Below are 18872 nucleotides of genomic sequence, written 5' to 3' on the forward strand. Positions count from 1 at the left end.
CAGGAACATCTGCCCTTCTCTGTTGCCTATAGAAACATGGCACAGGACAAAGCCAGGACGGATTAGATGTGGACATTCACATGCACATATAAAAACACACAGAGAAGTAACTCAAACAGGTGATAATGAGGAGCGATTTTAATACGCTCAGGCATAAACATTTTCACATATGCACTAGACACATACACACTGACACACACTCACATACAGACACATACAAATACATACAAATAGAAAACCATAATACATAATACACACAAATGCATGCAAAGACACAACATACACTTACAGGTATGTAAGTGTAATATAATATACAGGTAATTTCACTTTATAGTCTGATGAGGAGAAGTTTTGTTTTCACTGTTGCTGATATGAATTCTGATGTTTTTGAGATGCACAAGCCACCTCAAGAAGATGAGTACATAATGTTCTTAGTGACAGTGTATTGTTGTCGTCACTGGAACGGATCATGTACATGTCCCATGCCGTCAGGCCGAGCCTCTCTGAGCCACGGGTGGAATGTCAAGAATGGGAGTCGGATGGAGGTGAAGGGTCACTGAAGCGTGCGCGGGGCGCGGCACGTGTGGGCTTGGCATCAACATGCCGTCTGCCTGCCCTTACTCGCTCAGCCCATTATGAAGACACACACATGCACGCACAAGTGTGCATGCACTCCTACACACACACTCAGATACGCACACACACACACACATACTCAAACGTCATCTGGCTGAGCCATAAACAAAGACTGTACTCATTCAGTGGATGAAATGGTATGATTATTGTAATCCGAACCATTTACCATCTTATCAGTATGGCTATGAATTAAGCAAGGTATTATGAATGAATGAGAGAATTGTGAATGAATACACTGAGCTGATTTATTTTATTATAATACATTATGAAATGGAACACAAATTAAAATGTAATAAGGATATCACTATTCCAGCCACAACAAAGTTCACAAGTTGGTTAATATTCATGGAAAGAGAGGGCTACTGTCTGAACTCGGGCTGAAGTAAAGTGGTTGGCTTTACAGTAATTAGGAATTTCACTACATCAATAACAACACACTGAAAATCCTTTGTTTTTCTGCAGGAGCTTGAACCCCTCTGCCCTTGGCATTTAACAGGACCAAAGAAATGCCATTCAAGTTCTTTAATTATTCATACTGCAATTTATGGTGTTTTGCTGCTGTTTTGATGAAACATGTTAACAGCAGAACCATTGGTGTGACCTTTACCGTTACATTAATTGTTTAAAGTAAAATGGGCTTGCCCATTAATTTTTAAAAGACTAGATAAATTGAAATCATCTTTGACATACTTTGACAAAACTTACTTACCAAATGCCCATTTCTGCAGTTGATGTTAACATGATGATTTTTGGCACAAATGTGGTTTCTTAAGTAGGCTTCATACATCAGAGCAGGAAAACATTAATCATTGATGAAGATAGATCTGGCTGTCAATATTCCTATTAACAGACTGATTAAACAGACTAAGAAATGATTCCTCGGACGCCTTCAAGGGGACTGTCTCTAATAAGCCCTGCATTGATTGGTGGAAATGTTCTGCTAGTCAACTCTCACTGGACTTGCAACAGACAGAGTTCTGTGTTTTTCTGAGCGCTGCCACTGTCTCCACTACCTGTGACAGGATACAATGAACTGGAAGTCTGTACAGGAGCGTGTGTAGAGCTGAATCACACACTGGCTTTACGCACAGCAGGGGTCCAAGCTGGTATGCCAGGGCCAGTGACCTTGTCTGACTGAATGGGTAATACTTCACTTTCCAATGGCCTTATTCCAGTGTAGTAAGCTGTGTATTAACCATAAGGCATATGTTGTAAGGTATGCTCATGTTTTGGGGCAGTAACTAGATGCTTAAAATTTACATGGCTAGATCTCCATCTTTGAAACTTCAGTTCTTGAGTTTCAGTGGTGAAAGCTTGCATCCTGCATCCCAGATGTCTTATCTATAAATCTTTGTGATTGACAAATAAATCAGAGCCATGCTTGAGGACTGGTATAAACCCTATATCATGTCTTGGCAAGGTAATTCCAGACATCAGGTTCAGAGAGCTTATTAGGCAGCCAGAAGGCGAGGGCTTGAGTTACCACCAAGAGTACGTCAAGCTGGAGCACATACTGTACATGCACAAGGACAAAAAGCACACACACACACACACACACACACACACATACACACACACACACACACACACACACATACACACACAGACAGACTCTCACACACACACTTACTGTAAACATAAAAAGGCACATGCACCAACATATAATCCTCTCAAAAGTGACGTAATTCTTCGGCCCAAATAAGGGATTTAACTACGTCCAACTCTAATCTTGATTATTTTTGCTTGCAAGTATTCCTCTGTTATGCATTTCTTTATTTGCTGAGGTGGATTCTGACGGGTTTTGAAGTTGCAATTGTAGTGGAAATTATATTATACCATTCTATTTCTCTATGCATTAAGCACTGTCTTAATTCTGTGTTGTCTGCTCTCAGTACGTTTCCACTGGCTTGAGACAATGGCTACTGTGTGAAGATGACCCTGGAAAGTTTAGCCCGTTTATCTTTGTCTTGCACAGATGCACCCTAATCGTAGAATGTGTATAAGTATAAGTATAAGAATGTGTCGGACTTCTCATGACTCGGCTGTTTCTACTACATGATTATAAGAAGGGTGGACAAAGCTCATTGTTTCGCTCTTTGATTCACACACTTGTTGGGTGAACGCTGTGCCTTGCTTGCAAGCAATAAAGACGACAGAAAGACAACTTCTCTTCTCCAAGTCTCTTTATTACAGAAAACTTCCACCACAGCAATAAAAACAGTAGAAAATCCCTAGCCATACTTTGCTTGGCAGCAGCTCAGCGTGTCATGGCTTTGTGAAGCGAAGATAACATAGGCTACAGTAGACTGTAAGGAGGATAACGCAACATCCACCCCATGGTTGTCACACAAAGTTGTTTTTAAAAATTCAGTAATATGTAATAACTTTGTATGTCAAACGGGATTCAAAAATCCCATTCATTTTTTGCCATAGGTGAAAAAAAAATATGGATCCGGATATAATCCAAAAGCCTCGAAATGACAACAACACTTGAGAGGGGAATGGAAATATAGACACATACACATTGTCTGAGTCCCACAGCACACAGTTATCCATCAACTAAGTCCAAAGGTGTTTCTGGGGTAACTAGGGCACCTGACTTGTCTGTCCTGCATTACACTGCCAGGTGTGTTAGTCCGATGTGACATAACTGTATCACTACAAAGAACTGTCCAGTGATCATGAGAAGTACTATAGTTTGATATTTTGTGGAACTGAAAAGCTCCTATTTTCATCCAGACTTGAACTTATTGACAAAACTACATACAATGTGACAAAGTTGTCTGATATCTCTATTGCAGACAGAATATCTGTCTATTGAACTATAATTTGCCAAATCGGAGAAGTGGGCTGGGAAAGGAGTCACACATCATCCATCACTCTGACTGGCCACTAGGATAGAGCAGTGCTGTTGTACTAACTACTGAACTGAGTATGATTAATACTGTTGTGTACTGGTGGCTCTGAGTGATGCAACATGCAGGCTAAAGAGGTTATATATTCATGGACAATTAGTGTATTCATCAGTGTGCTGCCTGCATTCTCTAGAAGTCACTTTTATGCACCATTCATTTTATTCTCCTTTGTCTAGTTTGACTGAGCCTGTATGAGACAATGCTCTCTGCTGTGTCAATCTATCAGATATGATTACTAATAACTGAATAGCCTCAATAATGTATTCTTCTTTTCCAAGGACATTATCTACGTAGTTTGTGATAATAACAACACTCCCTCACCCTCCTCCTGCTCAGGTTCCACATCACCAACTCCTTCCAATAATGATCGGGACTAGAAGGGGTGAAGGAGGAGAGGATGAATGCAGTTAAAGAAGAGAAGGAAATGACGTGTAATTAGGATTAGAGACAGATAAAAGTCTATTGCATCATAACCTGGTTGTAACTCTCACTCTTATATTCTATTATAGTCTAATATATTATCTTTCTCATGACTCACATCCCTTTCTCTTCATTTGTTACGCTTATTTTCTACCTTTATTTAATTTCCCTCTCTACGTCTCATATTTATCATGGTTCATATTACAACAACTCATGAAGAATCAGTATTTCAGAGACTCCAGAAATTCAGTCTAGCTGATGAGTAAATCAATCAAACAATCAAATAAATTGACTTTTAAATTCCAATAAACATCTGACCTTGGATAAGTACCACAAAAAAATACAAAATGGCTGCAGTAGTTTTGTAGGATTTAGTTGTGTCTGGTATGATATTTTATAGGAGTTTTTGTTCAGAACAGAGTACGGTCTGAAAAGAGTTTTGAAAGCCAGAAATCTCAGCACCTGGAAAGTAATCATTGAGTCACTGGTATTGATCAACAACCCTATCAACCACTCCAGATATATTATGGTCATTTTGTTTCTATGGGGTAATAAAAATCTGACTTCTTGCACCTTGAACTACAGATGTTAAAGTTGAGACCAGGTCATCATTATGTTAAAGGAGAGCATCATGTGTTTTTCATTACTGTAATCCAGCCATCCAACCAACCAACCTTGCTTAACCATTCATTCATTACCTTTGGTATAGCAGAACTAAATATCATCATATCATCATTTCACAGGATCTATCTTTAGTCAAATGTCTAGGCTATATCTTCTCTTAGTACCTAATTAGCATTTTATTTCCCCAGGACTACCATGTAAGAGTCTAAGCAGTCTGTTGGGAGATTAGGTGATTTTAGTCATCTATTCCTCTCTCCCTGGTTTAATGAAACAATGCTGTGACAGTTTTTTAAATGTATCATTAAGGTATCCGGGAAGATGCCATACTATTATTTTATATTTGTTATTTTTAGTATTATTTTCCCGAATATTGGTTGTTGATCACTCATAAGGGACCCCGCCTAACTACAGAGCAACAATAGGCTAGTTGATGAGTAGGAATTTGGCTTCTCCCTGTTTTGTTAGTGATTGGTAATTTGTATACTTTACAAGCCAGAACAATGTGCAGCTATGCTCTGGTTTGAAGGCAAGAATATAGCTGTGATTTTCAGCTGAACTAGCCATAAGCTAATTTCACAGGTAACGTGTCAAACTCATACTTCGATTTTAGTGTAAGTACATAATTGTCCATGATATCAGATTTAACGTGTCAAGTCAAGTCAAGTCAACTTTATTTATAGAGCGCTCACACAACAGGTTTGTTCCAAATATATACACATATGATCTGCATGTTCAAGCCTCCATGTTGCCATCCATAATTCTATTCTCAAAAGACCCTCATCATGTTCATCTGACTGCACAGAAGAAGCCAAAAGTTGAGAAAGTGAGGGAAACCTTGAAACTAACGACCTTCAGTGTGCAGTATGACCAGCAGTATGCTCATGCTGTAGAAAGAAGCCCTTACAGTGTCACAGTGCTTTGTGTCTAATCATCTTATGCAGGCTATAGCTCCAAGAGGACGTCACACCTAGGGAGCCCAATAAGGCATGGGGGGATACTCTACCTTTGAGAAGGTTATAAAAAGCACCTAATGACACGACCATGGAGACAGAGAGTTTGATCAGTTGGGTCATTTGTGTTTTTCCCACATAGGGATCAAAGCTAACTGTGTTCTCCAGAGAGACTCTGCTCGGCACTGCAGAGGAGAAACTCGACACTAATGAGTTACTCAGTACATCTTGAGAATGTACAGTGTTGGAGTCGGTGTATTTGCACAGCTAACTTGTCCATACAATTATCAAAGAATACAACTGTTGGAGTTATTCATACAGTCATATACAGGTTGGAAATTATTAATTATTTTGGGCTAAGGCCTGACAAAATATGACATAGAGTAGATGTTACTCACGAGGTGAAAACGTGTAAAACCCAGAGGTGGAGGACTTGGGAAGTAAATCAAATTAATTAGGTCAGATATAGGTAATGGAAACTAGAAGTTAATAACATTCTTGAACCATTGCATTCTGGCTCTTTATACAGCTCTTAAGGTATTAAATTTTTTCCACATGCCAAGATGACTGTGTCCCCCCCCAATCTCTGTCCCCCTACTTTTATAAGACTGCTGGGTAAATTGGTCTGGCCTTTCCTGTTGGACTGAAGAAACTGGATGGTTTCCGAAAGAAAAACAGACCAATGTGACATCCGTCTTTGTGTACTATTCAGTTTCACATTGAATTAAAATTCTAACAGTTATATAATATAACACTATATAATTCCTTGCATTTCATGAGTTAAGAAACCTCAGTTTGTATTACATCCGGAAATTGCCAGTGCTTTTTAAAAGGTTAGCTTTAAGAGGTTCCGATACTGTTCTTTACTATTATTTGTAGCTTTTTAAAAAGCAGTACTGGTTTAGATATGTAACTTGAGGATGGATGATGACACTTATTGGAGTGGTGGACATGACGCTCACTGGAGAGATCAGAGCAGAGCAACCTCCTTGCCTCTTTAACAAACTCTTATAGGTAACACCTCATACAGGCAAAGGGAGATGTAGACACAGACAAGGAGACTGGATAAAGACAAACACATAGACAGATAGACAGACATACACACACATGCACATATTAATGCAGTCCACAGAGGCAAAACGTTTACTTGACACCTCCAGGTCTCCCGCTGAGTTTGACTTCCTGTGTCTGAGTGACAGAGAGGCCACTGAAGCAGGAGAACAGTAATTGTTGGACCAAAGGACGGCTGATCAACCAGCCAAGGTTAATGACCTCTTAAATGGCCTCTGTTACACCAATGACTTGTGCTTAATTGACCCCAGTATGAGCAGGGGCCATTCAAATTTATCTGTTTGTAATCTGAAATCCATTACTCCTCCACACGAGATTGCTCTGCATTTCATTACCTTGCCACATGTCCCTTTTCTCATTTATCCATTCAGGATCATTATTTAACAAACTCAGGCTATCTCTTAACTTGAACTTCAGGCTTTCATGTTTTTTCACTGGAGAACATGTCTTTTTTTTTTCATGCTAGAGAGACCATCTTGGAGGGAAATGCCAGTGACATAATGATGCCTTTCTATTCTGAAACCCCATCCATCTCTCATGTAGAGGGGACACCATGACTCTGTGGTAAAGCCAGCCACTAGAACGACATGCATGCAGTAGATAGCATATAATGTGATATTTTTATCCACAAGCTAGTCCCACAGCGACTTCCCATTGCTTTATTGAGAGCGTCTGTCTGATCTGAGGGTTAATGAGTACATTTAGACAGCCAAGGCTGCAGGGGGCAGTGAGGCGTGCCGTCACACTGAGATCTGACCCTCCTGAAAGCCCTCAGCCTCAGCCCCCACACAACAAGGCTGGGCTCCTTCAGTGGCTTTTCTCACATAGTTTTCTGTGTGCCTTTTGTTTATGTATGTATATCTTTCTCATTGGAAAGAAAAGATAATTAGGTTTTTGTCATTATAGTGTTTCCAAAAATGACATCACCCTAGTTAACGACGATATAAAAATAGAGAAAACACCCCAGGATTGCTTTTTTCACTCCGCTGGGCTGGGCTGGGCCGGGCCAATGTGGGCTGGGTAAATATTGCTCTGTCTGTGGCTGGGTTTGTCTGCAGCAAACAACAGGCCACCATGGGCGATGTCATTATGGAAAGTGTGGCTGCGGCTAAGAGGCGGAGGAGAGTAACATCAGTGGTCTTGTGGTTTTACAGTATGGAGGAACTTCTGCTTTTGACAGCATATACAAAGTAGCACACGTAATCGGACACACACACACACACACGCAGAGTCAGTAAGAAAAAAAGAAAAGAAGTAAATATATGTGAATTGCTGTATACTTTTCATATACTGTATGTCATCTCCTGTTTCCCTGGAAGCCACAGGATGCATATAAATGAAACAACTGTGTCATTTGAAAATTGGCCTTTAATGTTGCTGCTTTTATTCCCGAGATCTTGAAGCTAAGCAGATTCTCTTGCTGACAACCACATCAAACAAGCTCTTTCCCTCCCTCACTCCTCCATTTTGGAGCATGTCTGTGCCATCTTTATAACCCCTCTTAAAGCACTTCATCTGGGGCCTCAGGTAGGGTTTCCACTTCCTGGTTGTCACAGTCATGGCTCATTAAAGGCCTCTCTCTCACCAGGAAGGAAACTGACTCCCCTTAGATCCCGTTAATGTTTGTGGGTCCTTAACACTGATGTTGTCACCGATGCACATCTTGTCTACATTAGCATTAACCTAGATAGAGGTCATTCTAATGACTGGCAGATGCTGTGGCACCAAGGTCTAAGTTGTTAATGAAGTGAAATACCACTTGCTAAGCTTTCAAGTGTTGCTAAGTGTCAATGCAGAAAGGGTCGGTTTAAAGTTGGTTATGTTTAGTTTGGGTAGAATTGCTAGGAACCATTTTTACAGTCAAGTAACAGGTATTTGCCAGGTAAAAACATGGCAAGAATGGTAAATTACCAAGCAATTACTCATCAATTCAAGTTACTACATTGTAGTTGTCCTACGATGGTAACAGGTTGTCACAAGATGGTAAAAGCTTGAGTTTGACAGCATCATTCCCAGGGAATTAGGTTATGCTTCTCTGCAATAGCCCAAGTTTAATTGTGTATTTTCTAGGTTTTCTTACATAGTAATTCTTCATGGCTGTACCCACTTGTGAAGTAAACTTTCCATGATATCTGCAAAATTGTTTTTATGTTATTTATGGGAATTGTATCTATAATGACCTTGACTCTGACAGACCACACACTTTTCCTCTAGTTTCATGCTGAATGGCTGCCATGTATGCATCAGTGTAGTGCTAAGAAATACCTTCTAATTTTCTCAGAAACTAAGGTCAAACTGGACTGTAAGAGAAGGCATTAATTGTGTCCATGGAATTACCAGATTCACATTTAACTCTATATATTTGGTTATTTTCTTTTCAGTTCAATTAAGGCTAACATATACCATGTATGTTCTGCAAAATTACTGAGTAAAACATTCCATTTGGTAATTCCTTTTCCATGCAGACAACTTGAAATCAAATCATAAAAAGTAAAAAGTAAAACAGCAAATGGAAACTGAGCTGTAAAAGGAAGCAATGTTTAATTCTGTGGTCTTACAAACAACCAAGAACAGAACTCACCCTTAAAGGTACATTAACTAAGATTTTTACTTACTTACTTCCCCAGGTGATGGTACTTTTGGCTTTCAAAACCTCTTTCCTGCCTGTACTCTCTGTTTTGGAACAAGCAACAACCCTCATCCTTGCATTTTCAACTGCTCAAAGATGGTTGACAGTGCTATGAGCAAGCGACCGGCGTCACAACACATGCTGTTCTTGAGCTAAAAAAGCAAATGACAAAGCAATACTATATTATTACAGTAGGCCTATTTTGCATCATGATATATTACCTCTTCACTAGACATTTCTGTTGGATCTTCGCTCTAATTAGCTAGCTTAATCGTCTCTATTGTGAAATTTGACGTGATTTTTTTGTGTGTATGTCAATAACAGGCACTGTAAGCTGTGCCAGAGACCTGTTGATGTCGTTCCTTGGTTGCCGACAGAAGTTGATAAGTCATAAATTACTTAATTCCCTTTTAAATACAGTATATAACAGCAGCTTTTCATATGGGAAAAGGGCTGAGATCTTACCAGTGTCAAGACAACCAGAATACAAAACAAAACAAAAAAAACACAGGACTAATGTTTCCAAATAATTATTTTTTTTGAGTAATCCAAAGAACTTAAGTGAAAATAAATAATAGATTTTAGGATGAATCTATAGTAAATTAAAATATATACATTTTTCACTTAGTGCTTTGCATTACTGAAGGACTCATTAAAAGCATGCCTTAAAAACTTTGCCTTAATTCTTACACAATTACACTTTGTTAATATAAATGTTCAGTACCTACAAGATTGTTCCTTGAAATAACGGGTTAATAGAGAAGGTGTGTCTAAGAAAGCATAGGCCAACGATGCCATTAAACTCTTTTACCTTCTTAAACATGAGACAACTTCAATATAGTGACTGGAACTGATGAGTAATACCAAAGGTGTTTTTAAGTCATTCAGCTATTTTTAAGCATTTACCTCCTGAGTAACAGCTGCAAGTTCTTGGTAATTTACTGTTCTCACCATGTATTTACCAAGTAAATACCCAGTACAGAGGGTGACTGAGGAAAGTTTGCCAAATTGCCGAGTGTGGTGAAGCCAATTTCCAATATGCAAGCAGTCTCTCATCTTGTTTAGCACTTGTAATGACACTCTCCACGTCTCTCTCGCTCTCGCACACACACACTTGCACACATACACTTGCACACACACACACACACACACACACACACACTGTGACCGATATAGTCTCTCTAACCCAACTGTACCCAGCCGCATTAGAGGTTAATATTTTCACATCATGCATTATCGTTGGTAATATAATCTCTGGCCCAGTCTATTAATAGAGTGTCTCAGTATGCCTGCTCATGGACGTGATACCACACTGGCGCTCAGTGAAGACTCGGCTATAGATACATGGATCAGCTCAGGTAGATACGCTGCACCAGACATCTCCCCCATAGCCCTATTAATAGGCAGCAAGGTTATTGTGGGGCGGACTCTGAGGAAAGATGCTGATGCTCGTGCTATTTAAAGCAGGAGGGAGCTGGCCTTTAGTGTCACACCGCTGATCTATCGTCGTGGACAGGGCCGAGTGGGTCCAGGGAGGCAGAGAGATGGTGTTCCTCCATAATGCTGCCACTTTGACACATTTAATAACGGCTGAGCTCTGGGGACCTATACACTATACCTCATTGGACGGGAGAGTTGCTGATACACATGAATGTGCAGAATCCCCTAACAAACAGTGATATAAGCATGTTTCTCTCACGATAATCGCTTGGGGTTGGAGTTGCTGTCCAGGAGTGCTGTTGGATAAGTTATGAAGTCTGCACAAAGTAATCACAATGGTAGTAGAAGTGAGTAGTGAGCCACTGATTACACGAGCCATATTTTTTAAATTCTGGAAGAAATCATTCTGATTGAAGATTCCCCCGCAAGTGTTTACATGACCGCTGAATAAAATGATCGCATAAGGTGTGTGTTTACATGCTCCATCATACGTAAACAGAATAAAAGTTCCTGACATGCGCAAAATATCAAATCCAGCACTCTAGCATGGGCTTATACGTTTTTAAAATATGGATCATTATTGCTTTACTGCTGTTCTTTCTGATGAAGCAACAGTTTTATCAGAGCATATTATTAAGTTATAGGGGAGTGCGAGATGAGCTTTACCGCAGCTCCTACTTATCAAAATGTTTCTAACAAAAACGTTGTGTCAGCAACAGACGGGGGCCGTGTTCAGAATGGGATTCTATCATACTAAACATACTACATGTGCCATAGAGTTACATGTTGCATGTAGTGTGTATAGTGTGAGTAATATCCCATTCCGAACGTGGCCCAGTTTTCTTTTCCACCCGTCATGATTCAGATTCTCCCGGAAACCAGTAAATGTCACTGACTGAATGGGCCGGTTTATTCTGATTGCGGTTACATGAGGCATTTTTATTCTGATTGGGCTACTATTCTGATTATTAGTGGCATAAAAGTCTCCATGTAAACACAACTAATATGAGTCAGCAATGAGTCATGAATGATTTCATTGAACTACTGTGTGTGTGGTGTCAGTGTTGCCTCTGATAAACTCTTTCTGCCTCCTCTTGTTTTTTCCACAGGGAGCCATTTTGTTACCTGGAAATAGAGTTACAGAGCATCCAACCAGTGGGGATGAAGGGGGAAAATTTCTTTTCGAGGTCGTTCCAGGTAGGAAAATAAAACAACAACAACAAATAAATTACCTTTTATCTTCATGGAGGACACAGAGAGATGATAGCAATATTGTCTGGACACAATAATCCAGTTTCCTTGGAGATGCAATAATAAACCATTTATGAATTCCAAGTGTGGATAAAGAAGCTTTTGGAAAAAAAAAACTGTAACTGTAAAACTGAATAGTGTATTTCAACACAAATCCTCATATTTTCCTGCTGTCTTGGGTAAATATGAAATGGACCTTGAACAAATCAGGGTTTTGAACAGTTTCGTCTTTGGAGCAACTGGATTTGGATGAATTTGAAGCATTAATTTTTCAGCATACAACTTTTACATTACACATGCTGCTATGTAATTTGCAATGCTAACCATTTGTACTGGCTGCTGGGATTGCATGTGTGTAGTGAAAGAAAATGAAGAACTCTTAAGATCCAACAGTTCTCCTCCTACATGGTGGCAGGAGCCAATTCACATTACAATGTGAACTTTACATGCATATCTGTGATGCATGGTGTGAAATTTAAGCATTGACAGATGAGCCACAAAGTTGTGCTTTAGTAGGCACTATATAAAAAAAACCTCTTTGTAAGGCATTTCTTCCTTAGTGACAGGATGCAAAAAAGAGTGACAGAGAAGATGAGAGAGAGGGGGTTGCATGCAACAAATGCTGTGAGATGGGTTTGAACTCACAACTTTGCAAGTACACGGTATATGCATTAGGCTGCTGATTCCCCAAGGCACCCAGAAGGCAGAATAAAACAGAAACAAGGAAGGATGAATGCGACACTGCAAATGGGAGGGAAATAAAGGGCAGAAATTTCAGTGGAAGAAGAGGAAAAAGTGTGGCCAGATGTCATGAAATTAGAATCACTGCACTGGTAATCTTATGTCCGTGTCGTTAGGATGCTTTTTCTCTCGCTTCCCAGTTTCTTTTAGCTCCCTCACGTTCTTTTTTTCCACTAAAATAAACTCTTTGTCCCCCTCAAACTATAAACACTTTGTGCAATGAAGACACACTCACAGCTACTGATGGACGCTTTTATTGGTTATTTTGATGACACACCTTTTGACTACAGAACCTGTGGTGAAGCAAACCACCCTACCCTAAACACACACCCATCCACCCAAACACACACACACACACACACACACACACACACACACGCACCAAGCCTTTATGGAAAAAGGGTTGAATAGAGACATCACAAAGGAAAAGGGGGGTATTTTCCCAGGCAGAGCAATGCAGGGAATGTGAGTCTATGGAATGGATTTCTAAATGCACGCACACACACACACACACACACACACATACTCGCAAATACACACACACGCACTCTGGGGAAATAGAGTCACAGCTGTTAAACTCAGATGCGGTGGCGGAATGCATGACCAGCACCAATCGATCCATCTGAATCCCGGTAGAAAACACCGGATGTGTGCAACAACCACTCACACCCTGCCTGTCTTGATCTTTTCGCCTGTGTATTTCTCTCTGAGGGAATTTTCTCGTATTGTGAACCATGGCCCCCATTGCTGAAATGGGGTGAACACACACACACACACACACACACACACATACAAATGTACCATGCCCATGTACATATATACATACCAACCACTCAAAAGGGATTTAGCCAAACAAAAATGATGATGTGACTTGGCAGCCAGTGGTACACATATATTCTTGTAAACATTTGTTGATAAAAGATCAACAAAAGATTTCCTTCATGTGACTGAGACCCAGACTGGGCCATCGTCCTTTGGGCAAGTGGCCAGAATTACCAGATGAACAGTCCAGGTGTGTCACTGCCTGTTGGCAGTTTGTTTGGAAGAATCCCGAAGATATCTTTGTTTCGGCATGTTCATGACTTTGCTGGTTTAATAGTTCCTCGCTGGTTTAATAGTTAATTGTTTAATAGTGGTTTAATAGTTTAACAGAGTTCCGTGTGTGCATGTGTGTGTGTGTGTGCATGTGTGTGTGTGTGCCCTGTCCACTACTGTAGTGTACCAGTGTTGTGCAGTGGTGAACATTGCATCTGTTGTGTCTCTCAGAAGGGATTTGATAGAGTGATTTCTCTGTGAGCTGGAAAAGCCATTGGAGTCTTGTCAACTTGTGATAAATATTTCTTCCCATTGTTCCTGCGAGTTGTGTTATAGGAGGAACAGTACATAAGGTTTGTGTGCTTTTGGCACAATAGAATAACCTTTGATGTATCAGTAATATAATGGAGAAAATACATTATTCTATCAATGTAAAACCACATTGAGATTCTAAAGACAGTATGTGTATGTGCTTTAAATGAGTGACGCGTGGAATTCTTTTAAATAGTAATCTACGAGAGCTGTGTTGTTGTTGGCATTGCTGTGGTGTTTCTGCACTACACTTCCCAGAGATCACTTGTCAATCAAACAGTGTGTTCAGTACTTTTTCCTTGGAGTTTCTGTAGGTGGCGCTCTTTTCTCTGTCTGTTCAGCCATGGTGGCTATCGCTGCTCATGCTAATGGTGCATTCCATTGGAAGTCTCCGATCTAAATGCGTTCCAGTGCGTCTTCTCGGGAAAACATGGACGCAACAGCCTTTACCCATTAACGTTAACGGCAGCTATCTGACAGCTCTAGTAACATTAGCAGGCGAGTTCATACAGCAAAGACTTCTATCTACTAACGAAGCGCAAGTCACTGAATTACGTTACAAATGGAAACTACAAAGTTGTTACAACACGTTTCCATAACACAAAAGCTACATATCAAGTAAAATCAAGTTTTATTAAGTACAGATTGATGCTGTGATGTCAGCTGTGCTTATGTCGGAGAACTCTGGGCGGAATTAATCTTTCCCGAATTTCCGACTGGGAATTCCGACTTGAACAACCGTTCTGTTGCACTTTTCCGTGTTGGAAGTCAAAACCAAAAAAATTAAGAACGGGAGTCAGTTACAGATGTCAATCATGTATCATACATATTCAGAACAATTTTATTAAGATGTTTCAGATTGATTAGCAGTGTTTGGCTAGATCAAACTGTTTTGCATGGCCTCCTAATTAATGTGGTAGTTTCAAAAACCCTGCCTCAATCAAAGACTAAAAAGGAAAGTTTCAGAAACAAAACATTATTTTCTCTTCCCTTTTTTATTTCAACATGAAAACACTTGTGTATTTCAGTTGAAAATAGCCCTTCTTAAAATAGCTGAGGTGACAGACAGTGACTTTCTTTTCTCTGCTATCAGAATGGCATGTTCATACAGATGACTGAACTGTTGCTAGGGAAAAGACACAGGGTTAGGTACAGCGCTGAGGTTCGTCTGCAGGGAACCGAAACTGGGTTAGGTAAAGTGTGCAACAATGAACACCTGGCATACTGTAGAACATTATGTAGTTAAAGTGGCATGCTGCTTCATTGCAGATTTGTTAAGATTATTCTCAACACATAGACCTACAGCCTTGAAAACCAAACACATACTGTATATCTTCTTACTAACTGCTTTTCAGAATTTGCTGCTGTGACACATACAGTCTGCAACCATTAAACCCAATAATCACAATTCTGAGTAAAAAATAGTTCCCATTCAGTTGAATTACCTTCTTAGTCTCTACATTTATTTTTGTCTAACTTTTTAACTTTGCATGAGACAAACAATTTTAACTCATCTTCTAATGACTTCCAATGACTCAAAATTAGTGACTTGTGAACGATGAGCATCTGTAAAACAATGGCATTGCTGCATTGTATAAAATGTTTGAAGTGTTTTTGTTTTTTTTAGGTTACACATTACTATGATGTATCTAAACGTCACTTTGCTGTGTGTTTCCAACACAACAGCATGGCATTAGCTGCAGCGCCATTTGTAAAAGCATTTGGTTAAAAGACTTGAGACTTGACTTGGACATGCATTCATTTTTATGTTGAAAATAATTCCTACCACCAGTATTTTGTTTATTTAGACACATTTGTTGAGGTACTATTTGCAATTTGTAACAAGCAACATTTTTATATATTTGTTCCTAATTGTTTATCCATAAAACTATAAAAAAGACATCCTAGACAGTATACTATTTTATGTGAGATAAATAACACTAACATCTCCATCCATCTTCCCATATGTGACACGAGTTGTATGCAGAACAAGCAACCTAAAGCTTGTGTTGTTTCACTTGTTCCCAGTGTACTGTGACTAACTTCAGTTGTACCCCAGCATCATCCATCATTGTCAGCCATGTTATTCTCCACTGTGCATGGGGAGGGGGGTAATTAGAATCTGGAAAGCAGTTTTGTATAATTAGTGGTAAACAATACATTTTCCAAGATGAAACTGATGCATGTACTAATGAATATCCATGAGCTAACATGCTACGTGCTTGACCCCGATCCTACCTTAAACTATCACCCCAAATTTCAGTCAACAGCCAACAACCAATGGCAGTTTTCCATCTGCCATTGGTTCATTTATCACCATGGCATCTTTGTCCATTTTCCCCTCTCCTGCTTAAGGTGTATTTCACTTTTGGATGTCATTCTGTTGTTGAAGGGTCAAAAATAAGATTCAAGTGTAACTATTGTTAGACTAAGTTGGTATTTTAGATTTTAAGATTGGCTAAACAGTATGCATAACAAAAATAAAAATAATAATCACATGCTTCACTGACTCACTGATGCTGATGTGGCTATTGGCACCACCAGAAGGCCTTTCAGTTCCTCCTTTTACAGGAGTTATGTGCTGCTGTTTTTGAATATTGTGAAATATCATGTTATACTGAAAGAGGTATGAACTGAAACCTAACACACAGTGTTAGGTATAACTGAATAATATACTGAACTAGGGAACCCTGTGGAGATAGTATGCACTTTAGTATACTTTATATAATGCACAGATTTTCAACTTCTCTGATATGAGACCCCTGATTGTGCATTCCAATCTCCCCCACCCTATTATGGATTTATAGAAAACAGTCTTTATCTGGCTCCTTCCTGTGGGACCAGACTATATTATCTACAATAAAAACTCAGAGGGGAGAGGAAATTTGAAATACCAGTGACTCAATTTTCTCTACATGCAATAGCAGAGCTACTAGACACCAGTGGTCATGGTAACACGATTTCCACAGAACCAGGTATTCCCCAGCTGCCATATTCACTTTTTGTCACATGTTGTAGTATCTTGGTTACATCATAAACTTTGTCTGATACTGAGGTTTGATGTAAGTTGATGCAGTTGTTATGCAGCTAATAATCAAAGATATTTTAACTGCTGTAGTACAGAATGGCATTTTCTTTTTGTCGTTTTCTATTATATATCAAATGCTAGGGCAAGATTATATATTTAGCACCATAAGATGCATTTTTTATCACACTTTTTGCTATACACAGTACTAGAATGATGGTTATAATGGCTTTACTCCAGTGTATTAAACTGTGTATTAACCTAGGGAACAGCGTTTGAAGTACACAAAACCTCTGTGTAAATAGTTTTTGAAATAAAGTACTAATACATAATGTATTTCCAAGGGTGTGACAACACAATGTAGATACAAAGTGTAGGCCCCTATAAAAGTAGTGTACCAAAATATGTACTTTAAAAGAGTTTCAGCACCTGACTTAACTGTTGAGTGATATGCCAATATTTCCTGCTGTTTTCTTTTTTGTCCCTGATAGATTATAATATACAAGGTAATGTGTTATATTAGTTGCCAACAGAAACTAAATTGGAACTGGTGTTTGCATACTATGTTACTATGTCAAGTTATGATAGAATTCTGGGCAGTAACCAATGGGCTGCCCAAAATTATGGCTACATCACCAGATCTCTGTTTTTGAAACCAAACCAAGGCCATCACTACCAGCTTTCATTATATGTAACATTTTCATTGTTCTGTCTTTATAGTGTTGACAGTGTTGATCCTATTTATAGGATGTTGGTGTATTGTTTTGAAAAGGGTTTCCAGGACTAAATCATTTGTATCTTTATTGTAAAAATAAAATGCTCAATCTTACACAATATACCTATGGAGTACTGGCACCTTTTTTTATTCCAACTCAACTGCTGTTCTAAGAAGCTGTTCGAGAAATGGCAGAATAAAGAGGAAGTCAGAACAAAACGAAAGGTTGGTGACTGTGAACATTACATTTACACACTTTGTACTTACATTGTGTTGTCACACCCTTTTAAGTACATTTTGCATTAGGGGGATTTTCATTAAGTACTATTGTGTGTAAGTGTGTGTGTTGTGTGGTCAGTACCACATCAATTCATTGATGTGGTACTGACCAGTTTGATGATGAAGTTACAATGCCAGACAGTCAGGTCTGCATTACTGCTACTGGCTCCCAGTGCAACTTAAAGACAGCAAGGATACGATAAGATCAAATCGGTGGAGTCAGAGAAATGTCTTGTTTCCCAGGAGGGAAAACTGTAAGATGAAGACACATGAACACATACACAAACACGTGCACACACACAAAGACATACAAGAGCAATCATGCATGTACACATAAGTTTGCAAACACATTTGCGCAGTCACACATACACACACACACTTTGATTGCCATGGCCACAATTTCCAGTGAATTCTGCTGAAGTCTATAAGTCAGCTTTATGACAAAAATGGGTGTTTTCTTCTCAAACTATCAAAGACTGGGCATGTTGTGGCCATGTCTCAAACAAGAGGAGACGCCATAAATGAACTCATGCAGACCAAAACATGTGGATGAAAATGTGACTGCCAGCATGTTCACAACAGGGCCTTGTGGGTTACTAAAACATATCGGGATACAAGAGACTTTAAGAAAGTTTTAGCATTCTCGCAAGTACCACTGAAACGAAACTGGTTTCTCCATTCTGCAGCATCCGCCACCCCGCCATATTGACGGAAAACAAGGGGGCGGCTTATGAGGCAGCAAATAAAGAAGTCTAAGAGAAGCGGAGAGAGCGAATGAAAGGAAAACACAACACATAGATTCCACTGGTCTAAATGCAGCCCTGCAGTA

At 39.4% G+C, this 18872-nt stretch overlaps 1 protein-coding gene across 1 annotated transcript in view; it reads left to right on the forward strand.

Annotated features, from left to right (window-relative positions):
- arhgap24 (Rho GTPase activating protein 24) overlaps positions 1-18872 on the forward strand; it is an 81584-nt gene that overhangs the window by 17021 nt on the left and 45691 nt on the right. The window contains exon 3 of the mRNA XM_071901033.2: positions 11795-11882. Within this exon, the coding sequence (XP_071757134.1) occupies positions 11795-11882 (88 nt within the window). The remainder of the gene's footprint in view (positions 1-11794; positions 11883-18872) is intronic.

The sequence above is a fragment of the Centroberyx gerrardi genome, chromosome 2 (assembly GCF_048128805.1).
Source record: "Centroberyx gerrardi isolate f3 chromosome 2, fCenGer3.hap1.cur.20231027, whole genome shotgun sequence".
Classification (NCBI taxonomy): Eukaryota; Metazoa; Chordata; class Actinopteri; order Beryciformes; family Berycidae; genus Centroberyx; species Centroberyx gerrardi.